Source organism: Thermobia domestica, chromosome 13 (assembly GCF_964235325.1).
Source record: "Thermobia domestica chromosome 13, izTheDome1.hap1.1, whole genome shotgun sequence".
Lineage (NCBI taxonomy): Eukaryota > Metazoa > Arthropoda > Insecta > Zygentoma > Lepismatidae > Thermobia > Thermobia domestica.
Window position 1 is genome coordinate 121,769,852 of NC_137466.1, and position 22,608 is coordinate 121,792,459.

The 22,608-nt window shown below is 35.2% G+C and overlaps 2 protein-coding genes across 4 annotated transcripts in view; one reads left to right on the plus strand and one right to left on the minus strand.

Moving 5' to 3' along the window:
• LOC145668461 (metaxin-2-like) overlaps positions 1-22,608 on the minus strand; it is a 63,577-nt gene that overhangs the window by 16,798 nt on the left and 24,171 nt on the right. The window contains exons 2-5 of one of the 2 annotated variants that reach the window (XM_081736353.1): positions 17,852-18,019; positions 6,408-6,484; positions 5,752-5,844; positions 4,343-4,507 (exon numbers count right to left, since the gene is read on the minus strand). In XM_081736353.1, the coding sequence (XP_081592479.1) occupies positions 4,343-4,507; positions 5,752-5,844; positions 6,408-6,484; positions 17,852-18,019 (503 nt within the window). The remainder of the gene's footprint in view (positions 1-4,342; positions 4,508-5,751; positions 5,845-6,407; positions 6,485-17,851; positions 18,020-22,608) is intronic. The other variant, XM_081736354.1, reaches the window with a different exon arrangement.
• LOC145668460 (coiled-coil domain-containing protein 13-like) overlaps positions 21,852-22,608 on the plus strand; it is a 66,563-nt gene continuing 65,806 nt past the window's right edge. Inside the window, exon 1 of one of the 2 annotated variants that reach the window (XM_081736352.1) lies at positions 21,852-22,391. In XM_081736352.1, the coding sequence (XP_081592478.1) occupies positions 22,266-22,391 (126 nt within the window). In that variant the 5' untranslated portion in view covers positions 21,852-22,265. The remainder of the gene's footprint in view (positions 22,392-22,608) is intronic. The other variant, XM_081736351.1, reaches the window with a different exon arrangement.

The following is a 22,608-nucleotide window of genomic DNA, read 5'->3' on the forward strand; positions in this document are numbered from 1 at the left end:
TTTGACAGCTAACAGTAAGAATGTACTTTCTTTTCCTTTCCCTCCATTTTTAAATATGCAGGAAATGAAAACAGCAAGTGAGGAGGAAATTCCCTTCATTCCCCCTGCAATCCCAGTCAGAAGAAAATATGAACTGCACTTCAAAATATTTGTAGTGGAGCTAAATGGAAATATTAGTTTACCGGGCCTACCCTACTTACGTGATTACGCTTCGCCACTGTGTATAACACACACACTTGATATACAGGGTGTTTCAAAACAACACTGACAACGTTTGGGAGGTGATTTCTGACACCAAGATAAGACAAAATGTATAGACCAACCTGGGTGAAAAAATTATCATTTCGGAATTATAGGCTGCCGAAAACATGAAAAAATGAACTTTAAATGTCCATAGTTCCAATACTATGGGATCTACCGTAGTCGGGTCAAGACTTCACTTAGGAACTAATATGTGCCCTATTCAAAAATACGTGTTTCAGAATCTTAATGTACTCACGCAACAACTTTATGGAGGGAGTTTGGCTACGGGTATATAATTTGAAACAACAACTAACTTCGTAAAAATTGTTTCGGCAGTACCGCAGGATTGTGAAACTTGGATATTTGGATAGGGAACATACTAGTTCCTAAGTAAAGTCTTGACCCGACTACGGTAGGTTCCTTAGTTTTGGACCTATGGGTCTTTAAAGTGCATTTTTTTATGTTTTTGGCAGCCTATAACTCCGAAAGGAAGCATTGTGCACGTAAATTTGTCTATACGTTTTGTCTTATCTTGGAGTCAGAAATTATCTCCCAAGCGTTGTCGGTGTTTTTTTGGAACGCCCTGTATATACTTATTTAATATGCCAATTCCCATATGTGTCCTCTCTGACCATTCCTACAGGATGGGGGAGCAATGACCCTCACTTCTAGCAAATGCGATTCCATTCGGTAAATGTAGACTTTGAAGGAACTTTATTCTCAAAGAAAAAGAGTAAACATATATAGCAAGCAGTATTGAAAACTCAAGCATACAGTATCTATGAATTATAGATATGTATAGGACTATTTGCTACATACCTGCCTGCCTGCCGCTGTTGTAAGGTGTCCTTTTTTCAGAGGCTCTGTATAATAACGTGGAAACCAAATTCCAATAATAATAATAATAATAATAATAATAATAATAATAATAATAATAATAATAATAATAATAATAATAATAATAATAATAATAATAATAATAATAATAATAATAAAATTAATTATTGAACATGAAAGTCGGAACGTTTTGAAGTCCCGACAGAGCTACGGCGGACATTTTCTCGAAAATCGGGATGGGTGTCAACCCTAAATCGAACCTATTTGAAAATCCAGGGAGGGCAAATGCTCCTTTTGCCCCCGTTGCATGGGAAAATCAGAAAAAGGTAAGACCCCTTTTGTACATCTTGGGGGAATGGGAGGGGACAGACATATAAAAATATTGAAAAAACCGATATTAGTGTCTAGTCCATAGTGTTCGGGGTTACTTAGATAAATAGTGACATTTCTGATGTTTAAATTCGATTTAAGCTCTTATTAGTTCCCCAAAGGAAGAGGGGTGAAATGGTGACATGTAAGAATATCGAAAACAACAGATATTAGTGTCGAATCATTCATTTTCAGTGTCATAAGTTAATTGATATGAGTCCTGGTGCTGTTTAACCCCAAGTTCAGCCCTCAGTGGGGGCAAAATCCTCTGAACACTCCTAGAGGGGGAAGTGGGAGGAACAGACATAAAAATAGTAAGAAACAACCGACATTAATGTCGAATCCATAGTTTTCGAGGTCACTTAGATAGAGAGTGATATTCCAGATGCCATTTAAGTTCAAGTTCAGCCTCGATTAGTACCCTGGGGGTAAAATTATGACAAGGAAAAATTATTGAAAATGATTGATATTAGTGTCAAATCCATAATTTTCGAGGTCGCTGAAGTGAATAGTGACGTTTCTAATGCCATTTAAGTCCAAGTTCATCACCATCTTCAGAGGGTGGAGTGGGGGAGATGAAAAATAGAATGTCAAAAATTACAGATTTGTGTCGAATTCATAGTTTTCATGGTTGGGAAAACGTCTGACTCGTTTGAAATTGACACTTTTGGAAGATAGTATTCGCTTCAAACTGGGTTTTTAAAGCATATTAATTTGATTAAAGACTTCTATAGGGGTAGGTGTTTTAATATTTGTGCCAAAAGTAGAGTATCTTATGTATTTTTTTCATTACCCTTTGATTGAAATAAATAGGGTAAGAACCCCTAATATGAGGATAGGCACCTAAATTGAGACCCCTACCTATCTTGTGAAGCCAGAACTGCAATGTAGTGGAAGCGAGTTAAAACAAAAGGAAATAACCCACTACAGCACCGGAATTCACGTGAGCTAGTTATGTAGAGAGCTGTTAGTATAGATGAGGCTGGGAAAAATTGCGCCCCTACAAAGTTTTCTTAACGTGTACACATTAGGCGCTGAAAATGGAGAAGGTAAATTGATATTCATTCTATCTTTACTTTCTTTTATATCAGTGAATATGCATATTGCAAAATGTAATGAGTTACCGATGTACTTACATTTGAGATGGAGTTAGTCATTTGTTTATCGGTCGATTGTCTTATTATGAGACCCTTAATGGGTTCAGTATATGAGACCGGTCTCATAATGTGATCCGTATAGTAGCTAATATTGGGTCTTATATTAGGGGCTCATTTGTATTGACATTATTCACAAAGTAGTCTCTTAGACTTAGTCCTGTATATAGAGCCAGTGATTTCGTTGGCATTGTACTGTCATTTTGGACACATTTCTTCTCATTTGGTATATATTTAAACATTAAAAGAAGTTATCAAAAATCTTTGCGGTTTATGCGCACAAAAGTGTAAAATTTAACAGTGCATATATTCTAAAATTGAAGAAAGTGAGTTAGATTGAAAGTGTAACGTTTTATATATATTTGTGCCATCACAGGATTTGGCTTAAAGACAATGTTGAATGATGAATTAATAAAAGAACTCTTTTAAGAGTACACAAATAGCCGGGGTCTCTTATTAGGTATCCTTCATAAAAATGGTAATATAGCAGCTTTGGTCACATTTTTCAATATAATTTTTTATTGTTATATTTTTAGGTATTCCAATAGTTTGTATCGTAAATTAGACATTCCACAGAATATATTAAAATAAGAACAACATTTCTTTATGCTATAATTAACCAGTATATAGCATCTTAACTTTTAGTGTCTCATATTTGAGGTTCTTACCCTATTACACACAGAGCCCGAAGACATTGATATGGCATAAAAATATATGTCAAACCTGTCCGTAATAGGGCACACACACATGTCGTAATGATACTAAACACACTGCCAACAATGTGAATAATATTGTCACTAAACACACTGCAAGAAGACGCTAGAAATACTAATTTTAGTGGAAATAATGCTAGTTTAGTCACTAGACAACATTTAAAAGGTGCTAAATTTCTATTCTAACAACGATAAATGAACCTTTTTTTGATAAAAAAAAATATCCTTAAAAATTTCTAGATCAAGCGACAAAGTGCTACATTGGTAACACTGATAATAAGAGACAAACGACAACCACCTCACGCTTCCGCGCATGTGTATAAATTTTTGACGTGCAATTATATCATCTCAAACAATGATATAATTGCCTCAATGATCAAAACATAACATACTAATCCGTCAAAACTAATGAAAACAAGGCAGTAGATAATTTTGACATACTATAGTTGCTCACATTTTTAATATTCATGGCGGACATATCCGTAATGTCCAAAAATCGACATATTTCCTTATGTCCACCATTAGAAGGCAATTCATTTGTACACATTAAAGTATGTCCAAACTTGAAGACATGCATTTCTGTGTCGTTTTGAGTCGTTTCGGGCTCTGTGTGTAATGGAATTAAAATATTTCCCATAAACGTATTCTGGCCGTGCGAAGAACGAACATTTCAGCTAATAAAACTATATAATAAAATGCCAGACTTTATCAAACAAATGCTAAATTTACAGTTTAAAAGTCACTTTGATCTGTGGTTAAATAAATACCTATCCTATAGCCTAAAGGATTCCTTCAATCAGATCTTTCTGTACAAGATCAAGATTAAAATTTACTTTGCGTATCGTAAAAACACGAACATCAATTAATATTTAAAAAATACATTACTAATTTAGTATTATTGTTATCTTCGAATGTGTAGTACCGGGAAAGTGATTCCTGTAAATATTTTATACCTCCTGAAGAAGCCATGAATCCAGAAATCCTAAGGCGAAAAGTTAAATAAATAAATGAATAGACATGTCTTACCTCATCTTTGGACTTCTGAGACCAATTGAGGACGGCAAGCCGCTTACGTATTTGTCTTCTTTTCCTTAGACTAAGAATCATATTTAATGGAAATGGATAGAGGTAGCCGTATTTTGGCACTGTCAGCTTCCACCACGTGGGCCAATCACACCAGCATAAGTACATCTTATTCAGCAAATAAGAAAAAGAAAACAAGTTTATAAATTATGCAAGTCCAATAAAAAAAAACTATATAAACATTTATATACCGGTACTCTTCATTTTAACTAACGAGTTAATGTAATCAAGTTGATGTGGTTGATTGAAATTTAAGTCCCTTTTCAGCATAGAGGCTACATAAAATTATACCAACTGATTAAAATAGGATCGCCTCAGATTAAAATAGGATCGTTAGTTACTTTCCATTGAATGGCAGATATAATCTTGTCAGAGGGTGCCTAGAATAGGACTATACCGTATTAAGGTTTAATTATCGGAATAAGATTTAATTCGATACTAACAGAGCATATAAATTTGATTAATTCATCAAACTATACAAAAGATAATATAGAAATATCAATTCTAATTTAATTGCAAAGCTACAAATCATGCAGTTCAAATATGCATTCAATTCTAATTTGATTGCAAAACTACAAATGATCAGTTCAAATATGCATTCAATTCTAACTTAATTGCAAAGCTACAAATCATCAGTTCAAATATGCACTCAATTCTAACTTAATTGCAAAGCTACAAATCGCCAGTTCAAATATGCACTCAATTCTAACTTAATTCCAAAGCTACAAATCATCAATTCAAATATGCACTCAATTCTAACTTATAGTAGAGAATTTCTGAATAAAGTATGTTTAAAATTAATTTAATGTTCGTGATCCTTATCCTTAGCAACATCTTCATTTTGAGTGGAACTTACGCGATCCATAGATTTAACGGACGGAGAATACAAATTAATACTTTGTGGAGTTCTTAAAATATTGATTAGTGTGAAATCAGCTTGGTGTGTGTGTGTGTGTTGCCGTTACAGGTAGAAAAAGTGAAAAAGGGTGATGGAAGGATTTACGTTTTTTCAATTAAGAGACACACATTTCGCCTATCCAGAGTGGCGCAACGGATTTATAGTGAATTATACTCTCATCGACAGTGTCCTGATCATTGGACATTTACTGCTGTTCATCGTCGTCTTGGTGAAATCGGAAATTTTCATGAAGGGAGAATCAATGCTAGACGAAGGCGGACATGATTTTATCAAGATAAATATCGCAGCATAAAAAACACATCAATTATCTCAAAAATTGATTTAGTCATCATTTCGTTTTATGTGTATAATAACAATTTCTACAGATTTAATTTAAAGCAATTCAGTAGTCTCTAGCATTAGATTGAAAGTAATAACTGCGTTCTACACTTACTTCAGCATTTACAAGTTGGTTTTTCATTATTGACATGAATGCTCGCATTTCTGTCTTTTCTGTGTGATCTAGAGATTTTGTAAGGCTAATGCCCTGAAAAATATATTCAAAAATATATTAATCTCTATTACTGTACAAGCTACAAATAAAACTTTTAACATAGCTCCCGCATGGCTTGTGTGGTTTGGATTCCATGTTAAACTGTAAGTCCACATCTTATATAGCCTCTGTTTTAAATGGGGCGCTAAACCCCAATCCATCTAATTAACCAAAACTTTTAACAATTATAATGTAAATGACTTGACAATAGAAACTTTACGGAGAATAGTAAATTCAGTTGCTACTAAAAAGGTTGATTTCTTGATTCAGATGAAATGAAATACAGAATCAGAAACCGTGACGGATGTAGCCCAGCGTCGGAGGGCCTAGGCCCTCCTAGTTTTTTGGGTGACAAAATAATTTAAGCTATTATTTATATATTTTTGCAAGTTTATATAGTACACTCATCATATACCTATCATAGTCTGGGATCTGGCTGGCCCCTTGTTTTTATCTTCTAGATCCACCACTGATCAGGAAGACATATTTTAACTTGAATAGTAATTTTTGAAAGTAAATTATTAAATTACACTAAAGTGGCATAATTATTTTCGTACCTTGTTGGCGATAAATGCAATGAGTGGATCCAACTCCGGAATAACAAACTTGCCACACTTTACAAATGGAACTCTACCTGAAATAATTAAAGATATATTTTTTTCTAAATAAAAGTCAATTTTGATGTATGTACACTCATGTCCAAAATTATTGTCACATGTCTATAAATATGTTGTTGCAGGAATATAAGTTGATAATGAATTCGCCCGGTATTTCTTATAATGTTAGTATGTGTATAATCGGCAAAGACATGTATGTGGCAAATTTCATGTCTAAAGAGCAGTAAATAAGGACAATAAAACGAAAATAAAACTTTCTTGATCATTTAGCAACATTTTATTTTACTCATTCTAATTTTCGTATTTATAATTCTTTTCCTATGAAATTTACCACAAATATACATTTATCTATTATACATATAGTATCAGTATTAAAAGAACCTTGCAAAATCATTATCAAATTATATTCTTACAAGAAGACAGTTATAGATATGCGACAATCATTTTGGACATGAGTGTACATGAAAATGTTGCAGAAGAAATTTATCTATAGTTTCTTTTTAATCCTTACAATAAGTACGTATGTAGGATTTACCAAAAAGAACTCTGCTTCGGTTGGGGGAATAAACCCTGAAAGTCTAAATTTGTACCACTCTTGCACACATAGTACGGAATAAATTAACAATGGTGCGCTCAATGCCCTGTTTCAGTACTTGTTCCTGGCTTATTCTCATTGACGTGAGATGTGAGGTAACCCCACACAAAATAATCCAGGAGATCTAGGTGGCCAGTTCACATCAGCATTTCTCGACAGAAAGCGCCCGTGGAACTTTTCGTGCAATAAGTCAAGGGACTGGATAGCTGTATGGTAAGTCCTCTTATGTCTATTTCTTACCATTCATCTTGTTTGAACTGCTTAAGTAAGATCATTTTGTAACTTTTTCATGTCATCCATTACCCTCACGATAATAAAATCGTAATTCTTAACAATGTATTTTTTCACTTATTTGCAGTTTGCCACACTGTTATATTTGTAGCAAAATTGGGTTTGGTCCAACGCCTTTCTAATTCTCAAGCATCCCAACGACCATGTTCTTGGGTTGCATATTGCAGGAAAGGCAGAATTACAGGTGAGAATGCACTTTCGGAGTCGTGTATACATACATATAATTATTTTATGCTCGAAACTTCAAATTAACTGTATACTGGTATCCACTTCACTCCTAACGATTCTATAGACATACAATGGATGGACAAAAAAAATATGGAAACACCTGGTTTAAAAGAAGTAGCCATTTCAAACGCCATTTACGTTTGAATGGTAGGTGTCGCCGTGGTCACCGGCACATCACGTGAGGCATACTACCTGGCCAATCGAACAGATGGGCCACTTACAGTTCAGCGACCGGATCATGTCTGAGCTGACAGAGTTTCAAAGAGGGCAAATTGTGGGTAAGCGTATAGTGGGAGCTTCTGTGACGAAAGTAGCGGAAATGTTTGGTGTATCAAGAGGCACAGTTTCGGAGATCATGACTACCTACGAATGTTCCGGAAAAACCGCATCACCGAGACAGACGCACATTGGATAGGATTGTGACCAAGTAGAAGATCCTCACGGCGCCAAAATTCACAACTGAACTGAATTCAGAGCTTACAAACCCTACTGGACTAAAAACAGTCAGAAGGGAACTTCACAAGTAGGGTATTTATAGCAGATCTGCAATTTCCAAATCACTCGTGACTGTTAACCATGCCGTTATACGAAGACAGTGTGCAACGCCCATAAAAAAGTGAACAATAGAGCAGTGGTGTCATCTGGTAGGATGAGACTTTTTTTTACATTGTTGCCAACTGCTGGTCAAGTTCACGTGTGAAGAACGCCAGCACAGCATACGATACAGACTGTCTGTTACCAAGAGTAAAGCATGGCGGTGGTTCAGTGGTGATTTGGGCAGCCATATGCTGGTATTCTGCCGGACCCATCATCACTCTGCACGGAAACGTCACCGCCAAGGACTACAAGGACTACGTAACCATTTTGAGTGACCAACTGCATCCCATGGTGCAAACTTTGTTCCCAGATGGCAATGCCGTGTTTCAAGATGACAGAGTTCCTGCTCATATAGTTCACATCGTCCAAGAGTGGTTTGATGAGCAGAGATGAAGTGTTTCAGTGGGTCAAGATTTCTTGAGTGGGTTGTGGGCCAACAGGATGTGACTCACTGCGACCCACCAGGCACTGTGACCCACTCTGATCCACTGACCCACTCTGACCCCCGACTCACTCGGACCCACCAACCCACTCTGCTCAATGCATTGTAGACAGCATCTTCTAAACCCGGTGAATTTATCTATGTTTTACTTTCAAGACCTCTATTTTTCTTCCTTTTTCAATTTCTTCTGTTTACTTACCTGAGATGAGCATATCTGAGCGAAACAAGAACTTCAGGCACTTTTGGATATTGGTGTTTGTAACTGTAATAACAGCAATAGAACTTACTACTTACTTTTCGAGATACAGCCTGAGAGTTTTTAGAGGAGCTGACTAGCGGAAAAAAATTTTTGAATCACCTGTAATATATGAATGATTGTATAAAAAAAAACTATAACTAGTATGTGTGCCTGATCATCACGGCCAAATTGCAAAATCAAATGAAATGACTTTTGGCATGTATATATTTTAGTTAGGCGCTAATCCCAACTGGGATGTTATCGTATCACTTTCGTTATAATACATGTACAGTACCAAAGGGGAAGTGGGTATCCGAATGTTTGCGAAAAGTTAAGTATCTCACAAGGCGTTCAACTTAGGGAGCTGAAATTCAGCATATTTACTCTTTATTAAAAATAAATAGAACGTGTCCTAGCATTCTTTAAAATTCTCTTTTATGGGAGGGGGATACTTTCTATATATGGTAAGTTGGTAATGAGTTGATTTGTGAAAGTAATTGAAAACAATCGATATTAGTTGAGAGACAAACTGACAAGGCAGGGTACCCAAGTGTAAAACGCCGATTGTGATAAGATTGCACAGACACAAAGAACATCGAAAAAGAAGCAACACGTATTTTTTTTATATCGGCCAACAAACACATTGAAAGGGTCAAATAGGGGCATAAAAATGGGGTCAAAATGAGATTATGTGGAATATAGCGAGAACGAGAAGAGAAAGATTAAATGTACGAAATACTACCCATAGTCGACCCAATTCAATGAGGTAGAACGCACCCATGAGAAGAGAGCAGAACATCCGAAAATAAACCAATCATGTGTATAACATTGTCACAATGTGTTACGGAAATGAGCGAAAAGGATGATAAGGAGCAGGAAGAAAGAAGAAACGAAAGCAGAAAATATGTGTTTTTGCTTTGGGTGCATACATCACCCATATGCGAAAAAAAAAAATGCAGATTTATCTCAATGCCCGAAAATGGGATAACACGCAGGAAGGATGCAAACGCCGTTCATATAGACAGCCAGCGAGACAGCACTGCGCGGTGGGTTGCATATATCACGTAATGAGAACAACGATGAGATGGATGTTGGAAACGAAAATGTATATAGGCAGTAGTAGCACAAAAACAAAATTGTTACTATTACTGTTATGTTGTACGCGTATTTTCATAGTGATATAATGTTGATACTCATGTGTGGTACTGATATTAATGTTGCTGTTTATCTTACGTATGTGGACCACCGGCTATTACATTCTATTACCTGACCAGTGAACGAGTGCGGGCGGCCGGTTTTGGAACTAAAATGCAAGCAGTAGTGTTTCTAACCGGATTACTTGTAATCAACCTATCAGTTCTTTTTGTCCTGTTCGTAATAAACCACTTCACGCACATGTTCAAGTCAGGGGCAGATCCAGGGGGCGGGGCGATCGGGGCGATTGCTCCCCCCCAGAATAGGATATTTTTTTATTTTAAAAATAAAACCTAAGAATGTTCACTTTGTATTATAAATGTAAAATGAAACCTAAAATAGGTAGGCCTTACTTTTTTTGTTTTACGTTGCAGAAGACAAATAAAGCAATAAATTGCAAAAAATTACTTACACTGGCGTTCTTGCTCAAAAGATGTCCACCTTCGAAATCGCAGGTTGCCATTTCTGTTCTAGAAATTGCAGACAATAGCTACTTCTTTTCTAAAATTGTTTTACTTTTTTTTTTTTTTTTTTTGCAATACACTCTTACCTTGATTTGACTTTGAACGACCGCCCCCAAACATTCAGCCTGGATCCGCCCCTGGCTCAAGTTAAGACAAACCGTTTCAAAAGTTATTGAAGTTATTTGTAGAACATCTTAAGTAACAAGCAAAAAAAAAAAAAAAAAACACCATATTAACTTGCGAACAAACTAGCGAGCAGCGTTTTACAGGCTGCTCCTGTTTTATAATGACATCGAATAAAAAGGAACCAATTTTTATATAATCTGCTTAATACACGGTAGAACAGCGTTTCCCAACCTTTTTCAACTTGCGGCACACTACGGGTGTTACTTGGATTCTCGCGGCACACTTATAGATATTATTTGTAAATATAAAACACAGTGGTATTTTTTTTGTGATTATTGATCTCCTTCTTACATAGAAGAAAGCTCTATCATTGGTTTTCCCCGTGGTAAATCATTATGCCTATTTTACATTCTAATTTAAAAATAGAAAACAATTGCAATGAAATATTGGACTCAGGTTTTTAAAATTCCGCTTTCTTTTTTAAAAACTGAATCCAACCTTTTACTAAGAAGGAAGAACACTAAATAACGAACGAACAAATAAATATCTTTTTCTTTTAAAACATAAATGTAGCTAATTTGTCGAAAGGATTAAATGATATTTATAATTTTCAAGTTACAAATAGTCTGCAATAATAAAGAAGCAATAATGGTCATAACAATGATAACTATTTTTTCAACATTAGAAATGTACAGAACAGTAACCTGGTATAAAACTTAAAATTGTAGATTCATAGAAGAGGTTCATAGTAATGTGAAATACATACATTTTCCCCTACCTTTTGCATTTTGATTGCTATAAAATTAACAATTTTGTTTCGATTCCTCGCGGCACACCAGCGGCCCATTCACGGCACACCGTTTGGGAAACTGCGGTAGAAGCTCACTGAATTGTCAATTGTGCTATTTTGTTCTTATATTGGTAATTTCCACTCATATATCACTATTCACAATACATCTGCATTACTGCAGGAATGATTCACTATAATCACGTAACTTACGGCGTTGTTTATTAAGCGGAAAGCTATGAATAACATCCAAACTGCAACTTTTAAAACCCGTTGGATACACTGCAGAGTGAAACTCTCCGCTCCCCTGTCCCACCGCGCTTCCCAAGAAACTGATGTAAACACAACAGCAGCGCCATCCTCCCAAAACCGCACTGCTATCCTGGTCAGGTAATAAAGTGCTATGAATTTTTGTCCCATTACCCGATATATGCAACCCACTGCGCAGGACTGTCTCGCTGGCTGTCTATATGAACGACGTTTGCATCCTTCCTGCGTGTTATCCAATCTTCGGAATTCAGATAAATCTGCGTTTTTTTTTTTTTTTTTGTTTTTTTTTCGCATATGGGTGATGTATGCATCCAAAGCAAAAACACGTATTTTCTGTTTTCGTTTCTTCTTTCTTCCTGCTCCTTATTTCCCTTTTCGCTCATTTCCGTAACACAATGTGACAATGTTGTACACATGATTGGTCCATTTTCGGATGTTCTCTATTCTCTTCTCAATAATAATAATAATAATAATAATAATAATAATAATAATAATAATAATAATAATAATAATAATAATAATAATAATAATAATAATAATAATAATACCATATGACCGTCCACCTCCATAATGAATTCATAGTATTATTTTTACCATATCAAATGACGTCCTACTATTTGAGAACATTTGCCACAATGAGGTAATAGGACTTTGACTCTAGTAACATTTGGGAACTAACTATCTCTTAAAGCGCAGGATTGTGAAATTTGTGCGCTACTAGGCTGACGCTAAGTAGGTATTATGAGCTGATACACATTCCTTTAGTCCGGGGAAAAAGATGCAATTTTTAGCCGTTCCTGATCTTTTATGATTTTGGGGTGCTGATTTCGAATCCCATGAGTGCCACTCTCTAAATCTTGGGGAAACTTCGCAAACGGGTGGTAAATAGGGGTGATGGTCTCTTAATTTGCATGCCTTAAATTACTGGATTATCTCAGAATAGTTTCATTTTTCTCATATTCTATTGACAGTAGACTGTCAATTCATGCATATGTTATAAATAACCATACTAGTAACCCCATAACGGAATTTGATAATTTTCTCACAGATATCAGGGTTGCCAACTATCAATAAAATTTACAAAAATATTTTTTATATAGAATATTTATTTTACAACATTTTCACGTAGAAAAATGTTAAGAAAAAGAAGAGAAGTATCATATATACTCCAAATATACAGTCCTTAAACTCTCATATGAGCTATGAATAAAATCTAGACAATCACTAGAGGGCAAATTTTACTTCTACTAAATTTTACTTCAAAATGTGGTATGGAAGTAGAAATTTTACTTCTAAGTATGGTTAGTACAAAAATTACACATTCGGAACAATTCAAATATATATATTTCTTGTAAATTATTTCCAGCTTGTCTCTTAATCATTTGTGAATCACGTGTTCATTGTGTAGAAATTATACTTCCTCTCTTGAACGTCATAGTTGCCAACTATGAAGGAATTATGTTTTTCGTATCTTTTGTCGAATTTTTAGTGATAAAAATGTAAAAGTAAACGAGAGCTACGCAAAGTATATGCAATATTTTTTTTATTTACTCTTCATATAACTGCAGACGAGCAACGGAGATAAGAAATGGGTGTAAAATTTTATCAGAAATTTTGCTTCATCAACGTAATATTATTTTTTCTTCTCATATAGTAACAGTACAATAATAACTTTTTAAACATTAAAGCAAACGAAAAGTTTACGAACATATACATTTATATGTTGTTCATGCGAGATCGTAAAGTAATTTATATCTGAGAAGAATCAGACTGTTTCAAAATTCATGGCTGGTGAACACCTAGTAAGGCACAAAAAGAGTGTCTGGAATAGGATATGGACTAATCAGTTTATCGAAAGTACATACATAAGAATGGTCATGGACTTGCTGGTGTAATTGAATTTACCCTGCAGTCGAAAACGTTTAGCCGTATGGGTTCTTTCTTTAAACCTGTTTGGTCAAATTCAGAAAGATGTAGACGATATGAAAAAATTGAAAAATGACGACTTACTTTTCCATCACAAGGAGGAGACAGATCCACGTATCAAAGCTGACTGTGCAGATTGCGAGAAGGTTCCAAAGTGTTTCCAAGGGAACTAAAACAATGTTAGATGTTAAGAAATCAGTGAAGTTAGGCTCAACTGATAATTATAATTGACCACAGTGTTATTTATGTTCGTACAATGGGCCTGCTCGTATCATCTCATGATATTAATGTGAGTGATGTGCTTTACCATAAATTAGCTCTAGTTTCAACTGGTCTATTTAATGAGAAATGTGAGAAACCACAAAAAATGTGCTTCAACACAAACTTGCTGTAATGAAATCAGCAAGATCGCTAATAAGCACTATCAAACTGTCTTTCTTGACAGTTGTGCAATGTTCTGGCAAGTATCATGGCCAGCACATCCAGCTACTGTAGAAGTATATGTAAAGACATTTCATAGCAATGGTGGAAAGTGAGCTCAAACAAGCATGTAGTATTCGACAAATACTATGAGAACAGCATCAAAACAGCAACGCGAAGGAAGCGACAACAAGGAACTTCAAAACATTACCTATGTAATATAAACTTACATTATCAACTCTTTTACCCAAAAGAGCGTTCGTATTGACGTCAATGAATACGAAAAAGCAACTTATTTCCTTAATCACAGAATCGCTAATGGACATTAGCATAGATTAAGGTTGTCATATTAGCCGATTTTAGCGGATACCACCCGATTTTCAGGTCCTGTATTCGTCCCCCGCTTAATTATCTTTTAATCACGAAAAACAACCCGCTTTTATTGGATTGGAGAAAAATCTAAGACGACTTTGTTGATAAAGTGTTGTTATATTCAACGTAAACCGCTACATCTCTGTGTCAATCTCAATCGCGATTGAGTTAAATTTGGACTCGCGCTCAGGCTCAGGCTGTGAACTATTTGCCAGAGCCGTTTACTAATAAGAGATTTGATCTAATGCACAGTGGTTTTCTGTGTGTAGTTCATGTGTTTTTAATGTAATGTATTGGATGTTCTATAGGAATGAATATTCGTTTATGGATGTTGTGACAAACATGCTTGAATTATGACTTCATGATTTCATATAAATTATTTTGTGTTTCTTAGAGAGAAAACCGCATAAACAATATCTGCCATATATCGCTTGCATTTTTTTTTTGGGGGGGGGAAGCTTGCCTTACAGATATCCTTACAATTACAGATATCTTACTGTAATACTTACTTCACAATTCGAGACTCAAATTTGAACTTAATAAGACATTAAAGGCAAAAATTAAATTTGCTTACTTTAGTTTCGTTAAAAGAGTACATTGGGAGTGTCACTTAACAAAGAAGACACTTAAAAAAAAACGGTCCACTTAAAAAATGGTCTGAAGGGTCCGAGGTCAGTATTTGTAATATATAAGTTCACATCAACTTAACGGTTTAGAATCCCCCGCTTTTCTAATTTTAAAATATGGCAACCCTAGCATAGATGAATCTCATAGATTGCTTATCAATGGACAACAACCATCCCCCACTGAAGTGGCAGCAGGACTATGGAGTGAACCAACAACACACGAAGAAGCTGACGTAAATATGGTGCACATAGTTCTTAGGGAGGCTAAACCCGCTCCTGACCAATCTACTGGTGTGAAGTATGACGATATGGATGAACTAGTGCCGCTTGCCTATCATGTATATGTTCAAAAGCTAACTACACCAATTGTAATGGAAAAACGCGCTGGACTCAGAGAAGTAATTGACATAAATGAAGTTACAAGAGTGTACAGTCCATTCTTCAGCTCATGCTCTAACTGGCAGCGATACTACTTCATCTCTCGTTGGGATTGCTAAAGGCCAAATCCTGAACATTCTTTCGAAGTTTCGAGGCACACTTGAAGCAGTTGGCGATCCCACAGTTGAAGAAAGTCTAATGGCAGAGCAGCGTGATACATTTGTTACTCAGTTATACAGCCCTGGAGAAACCGTTACCAAAGGATTACAAGTTGGACTATGGAAGAAAAAGATGGCTAGCAAGACAATCACAAGCCTGTCATCTCTTTCTAAGCTTCCTCCATCTCTTGGTGCACTGTAGGAACATTATAAGCGCGTTCATCTTCAGACAGCCATATGGAAATCAGCTGAACAAACTAATCCCCCTGATCAAGATCCAAGAGATTTCGGATGGAAATTTTTGTCATATGCCGCAGAAGAATATATACTTCTTATGTTGCCAGCAAATACACCAATAGCGCCTGATGTACTAGTGAACTCAACTAGCTGCTCATGCACAACGGGATGCTATCATGGTTGTGGTTGCCTTGAAAGGTCATTGAAGTGCATATTGTTCTGTACCTGCCAAAGTGAGTATATGAATGAACCAGAGCAATCAGAAGAGAGTAATCAAGGGGAGTCCACTGCTTTTCCTGTGTGTTGATTCTGATACGATTTTTTACTGTGTTTCTCTTTTCTCAAAACAACACATGTTAATGCTTTCATTAACATGTAAGTATGCAGGTGCTGTTGGAAAAACATAGTTGGTTTGGTTTACATTTGTTGTACTGCGGGAAAAAAAAATAAAATTAGACAGTAAGAATAATAATATTTCATTTTACGAAAGAAACATTTCTTATATCGCTGTCTCATTGTAGCTTTCCCGAATAATCAGTTTTCCTATGATTATGGCGTACTCGAACTGACATGAAGAGTAAATAAATATATTGCATATACTTTACGTAGATCTCGTTTACTCCTGCGTTTTCATCACTAAAAATTCGACAAGAAATATGAAAAGAAAAACAATTTTCATTTCACTTTGACGGTACAACGTAGGGGAGAGGAGGGGTGATATATATATATATATATATATATATATATATATATATATATATATATATATATATATATATATATATATATAAATGAAAGTGTAAGTGACTACGTTTGTGACTTAATAACTCATGAACCACGCGACCGATGTCGATCAATTTTTTAAACATAGATGAGGTTTGGGCCTGGGATGGTTTTTATTATTTCACTCTGACGGTGCAACTTAGGATAGTGGGAGATATTTAAAAATGATCCAAAATGACCATATTTGTGTCGAATCCATAGTTTTCGGGGTCGCTGAGATGAGCATTGACACTTCTGATGTCGTTTAAATCCAAATTCAATTCCGCAACTTAGGGGAGTGGGAGAAAAATAAAAATGATCGAAAATGACCGGTATTAGTGGCGAATCCATAGTTTTCGGGGTCGTTGAGACGAACAGTGACTCTTCCAATTCCGTTTAAATCCAAATTCAGCCTTTTATGTCCAAAATGAAACATATTCTCCCCGTACAGAAACGGATATTCAGCTAGTTGTGTAATAAAGAAACTAGGAGGAAAAATGAAGTGAAATCTTTGAGTTTTACGTCCCACAGTTATGCCGATTAGGCGAAAGGAGACGGTGATGATGAGAAATGAATGAAATGGTGCAATGACGAAGTTGAGAGGAAAAGGGGGAACCCCTAAAAGTCCACGCACAAACTGGAGGATACGGGAGAACCCTTAGAAAGCCTACGAACAAAGCCTTTGAAATACATTAAACTATTAGTGGAAGTGAATAATTATTATGTTATAAATGGTACACTTAAGTGAATAACCTTAATTTTAACAACTTTACGTGATTTATGTGGTTGCATTTCAACGCATCTGTGTTTCAAGATTTCCGCACAAACTTCCATTTTGCAGTAGTATGTTTGAACTAGTGCTGTTAAAATTCTAATAATGGATTGATTAATTGTAAGAATAATTATTCGAAGAACAAATAATTGTCCGAATATTGAAAATGACTATTCAGATATTTGAATCACAACAGAAAAATTTTCGAATAACTATTTGTGAGTAAGAGTAGAAAAATATTCGAATAACAGCATTATTCTCAACGTATGATCTTTGGAGCTCCTCCGTGGCTAAGCGGTTAGCATACGCGCCTTTGGCGTGGGAGACCCGGGTTCGATTCCCGGCGGGAGCTCATGTGGCTCGGATTCCACGTTAATCAGTAGGTCCACGTCTCATATAGCCTCGCTGCTGAGCGGGACGTTAAACTCAACATCAACTCAACTCAACGTATGATCTAAGATAAATTATGTAAATAGTAGTAGGTAAATTAAAATATTTTACCAGTTGGTGACATGAATTCAGCATTCCTTCTCAACTCAATCCTAAAATCTAGATCGCACATCCTGAGATATGTATCTACAGCCAAACAACTAGCATGGTCATATAACAACATTTGTTCTTCTACAAACGGTTGTATTAAAACAGCGTCTCTAGGCCATGGACGTGGATCTGTAAAACATCGAAATTAATTAAGAAACAAGTTTATACCTTGTTTAATAATTAAGATTATGTACATTAGAAGAAAAATAGTAGATTACGAAATATGTTGTACAGGTGAAACCTTATGTTGCTCTCCATCGTTTTCATTAGAAAATGGCTTACTCATTGAAAACGAATGGGTTTTTAAGCAAAACTAGGAAATTCAGATTGTAATAAATAAAGATTTTAATGACTCATTTTCGGAATTCATTCTATAATTTATATACTCCATGGTTCTGGATAATCACAATAACATTTTAAAACACATTTTTCTGACCAGAACAAAATGAATTATTTAATAATTATACGATTTTTGTTACAGTTTCAAGGACCTAATGTCCTCTTCATCAGACATTGAGAAAAGACAGATGACAGCAAATTTTATATCTTCCTCAGCCGTTAGTTAGCATTTTCATTTATATAACGGCTGAGGAAGATATAAGATTTGCTGTCATCTGTCTTTTCTTAATGTCTGATGAAGAGGACGTTAGGTCCTTGAAACTGTAACAAAAATCGTATAATTATTAAATAATTCATTTTGTTCTGGTCAGAAAGATGTGTTTTAAAATGTTATTCTATAATTTAAATGTAATTTCAGTGCCTACAAACGCTACAAACAAAAAATGAGTTACCTTTGCGTAAAAGCATGGTTGTTTCTAGACGTCTGAACACATTGAGTTGAAGAGTGACGTGGTTAAGTGTTCCTGGATCAGTGCCATGTGATCAGAGCAATAACATGTCCAGCACAGGAAAATTGTGTCAAGATGGGCAAAGTCTAGGAGTGGGAAAACGGGCTATTGTTTACGTAGGCGTGCACATGGTCAAAATGAGTAAAGTTAGCGGATTTGTTCGTATAATGATTTGTGGTATGGATTCTCTATCTCTGAAACTTAACAACGCACAAACAATCGAATTGACATTAGTGTGAGTGCGCCAACGTGCGTATGTGTCGGTAATAAAAAAAAAATAACTACTGCTTTTGGTATTTTTTCTATATATAGGTATCATTCGGTTGACGCGTACACGGGACCTAAGAAATTGTGGATGAGATTCTTTCACTACTAGTGGTTTCTGCTGATTAGAAAGCATTGTGTGGTTCTTTACGCCGATATTCTTTTACAAGCTTTCGAAACCATCCAATGTTTCCATATGAAATTTTTGAAATGGCCTCTGGCCCCTGAGTCCCAAGAGTCATCCACTTATCACGAGAATCTTAAAAGTAGACCCCCACAACAAAGGCACTATGTGTTAGAGAAATCTCGAACTCCAAGGTTTTGAGGAAATTCAAAATTACCAGGGAACTTTATGGACACCCACACCCTTATACATACATATACTATGTATTATCCGAGGCTAATGTAACGGAAAAGCAGACCGGATAGGCCGGAGTTCTATAATTACTTACTTCCTACCCAATCCATATCATCAAAATAGTTTTTTTTAAAATCCAAAAACTAGTCTTATTAATAATTTCTCACCTCTTAGTGTAGGCACGTACTTTATAACTATTTGTTAATACTGTTCTGTACGTTTTAGAAATGTACTACATCAAAACGAAGTCAAAGAGTTAAACACTAATTTATTTGTATTTCTATAATAACAAAAATTTCAATCTAATTAATTATTATATAGGCTATACAATGTACATATTAATATCAAACAGATGTTATTAATCAAATAATAATGCGAATATGTTAATATATTGATTATCATGCCTTCTATTAGGTTTGTGCGAATGAAATGTCCACCCAAAACGCGTAATTTCTGAAAGCTAAAAAAATGAAAACTATAATACATGGTTATCAAAATAGTCGCCGTCTATAACCACATATTTGCCAATGCTTAGCCAACCATTGAATTTTGTGGTAAAAAAAAAAAAAGTACGGAAACTGCGATGCGAAGAAATTCTCAACAGCATGTTGCATCGCCCCATCATCAGAGGTCAAGGTCTCCCAAGAAGCGCTCGAGATGCCAGTACAAATGGTAGTAGGAGAGTCGTCAGAAGAATACCATGGATGAGAATGAGTTTTATATTGCAATTCATGGAGTGTCTGCAATGTCCTTTGAGATACATTTGCGTGTGCATTGTCTTACATCATGAGGACACAACGTCTTTTGAACATTTCTGGATGTTTGTGAGTGAGCAAAGTTGCGTTGCATTTCGTGGACTTCAACATTGTAAAGATTCACAATGATTGTTTCTTCTAGAAGGGGAAAGACATGCAGCATCAACCCCCTCCACCATAGCTCCCCATACCAGCCCCCATTTTTTAATCAAAAGTGACAATCCGATGAAGGAAACTCTTTCGTTATTCCCTACATTCGGAGAACACACCTTCACACGGCAATCATGTTTCTTCAGTTTAACATCTTATGCTTATGCACTGAGGCTATGGGAGATCGTGATGATGGTAATGAATGAAAATTATAGAATGAAAAAAGTTAGAACAATAACAAACGAGACAATTTCGAGAAAAGTCATGACAAAGTCTACTTAGCGCAAACTAGGATCGCGCATCAAATTTTGTATACATAGATTTTCATCAGATCTAGTCGCGTACGAAGCTGTTTTCTTTTATTTTACTCTCGAGGAGGGTTTGGGGATCACATGAAATAGAGGTTCAAAAATTATAGTGTTTATGAGAAGACTTTAAGTTGCACAACCCAAATTACTCTACTGTGTTGCGGGTTGCACACTACTGTATTCACTTCTTGCTAAGAACAGGCACTTTTGCTATTTAATAATATACTACCTGAACCTGCGCTATCTACACAACGCATGATTCACATATGAGCATGAATCCCCTTGTCATTCCTCAGAACATTTCTACACGTCCCTTTACAGACACAAGTGAAAGACGTCTTGATAAAAATCGGCAAAGGGTACCATAAAAGGGAGATTTTTCATTATCTCGCACCGTTTGCAAGATTGAGCGTACTTCCGGTTGGAGTTTCTAATTCATGTATGATCAATGTTTTTTTTTTTTTCTTGCATGCAGTATGTAATAAGCAAATACATAATTAATTATAATGTCAGTGATATATGGTGTTCATTGGGCAAAACACTTCGAACAATACAGATTCATCTAAACCTCGAGAAATGGTTATCTTCGTTTTCATTAACATTGGCCATGAACAAACGCCTGAGAGATATGCAACTCCTATATACAAGTATGTTATATTGGAATGTATTACTCATAGGATATGACGATGCTTCACTTTCTTAAAATTTCAACGCTTCCAGTATATCGCTAAAGATGTAATAAAGAAATAACGGCCACGTTTTTTTTTTAAATATTCATTAGAACTGGACAATCTATACAAAATTTGGAATCGAACACGTTTCCATCACTTGTGGTTTTCGAGATCTCATTGTAGAAAGGATTGGAGACAAACATAGTAACATATAAACCAGCGTTTTAATATATAGATTGAAATATATGACATCAATATTTTTATCTTTTATTTATTTTACTTATAACAATAAATTACACGTCTTTTACTTTATAGATTAGAAAAAAAAAAATAAAATCAACCCTACTTGATGTTAAACACGTTTAGAATAGAATTTGCACGTTTTACGATAAATTTTCATAAATATATAAAGAATTTAATAGAAATGTGTTTATGTGTAAAATATTTCCATTGTTACATTGCTATTTTTATTAGTGTTGTTGCATAACAAAGAATACAGAAAAAAGAGTAAAATTTGTTAGAACATTGTTTGGAGTTAATTTTAAATAATAATCATTTATTCTTCATTTCAACAGAGTAAACAACGTTACATTTCTAGAAATATACATATGCTAAAATAAGTATGCCGAGTTTTTGTTTTTTCTTGTAGTGTGAAGTATTTAGATTGGCGGATTACAACATAACTCTCTCCCGCATGAATCTTTTACTTACTGGATCTAAAAAATCAATATAAAACGGAGTTCAGTTGTATGGAATACAGTGCTGAAAGTACGATAACACCAGTTCGGGAAAGTGGTTGTTTCATGTCAGACTTAGCAGCACTGGAAAGACAAGTGAACGGAGCGTTTTGTTCCTATAGCAACCAAACTGTTTAAATTCTATATAAACAACCCCCACTTACAGTGCCTCTTTTGTTGCCTTTAAGCAGGTTTTTTTCCTTTCTTTTTTTGTATATAAGTTTTTATTTGAATACCTGAACAAAACAGTGTTTTATACTTTAATAAGTATAGTTTTACAAGAAATGCCACAGGAATCCGAGATTAATAGCAGAACTGCAAAAACACCTGGAAGTACGAGTAGCGAAAACATCGAGAAAATTTTACCGAATGATGATACATTGACAGAAGACGAAGAAGTGGACCTCAAGGTATCTGTAACATATATCAGATTAATTTTATTTAATTTTGTAGATTCCACGCACTTACAGGGAGATTGAAAATGTTATTTTTGACCTAAATATTACACTTAGAACATATGCATATATATATATATATATATATATATATATATATATATATATATATATATATATATATATATATATATAGGCGCTCCGGGAAGTAACGGCGAGCTCATCAAAAGAT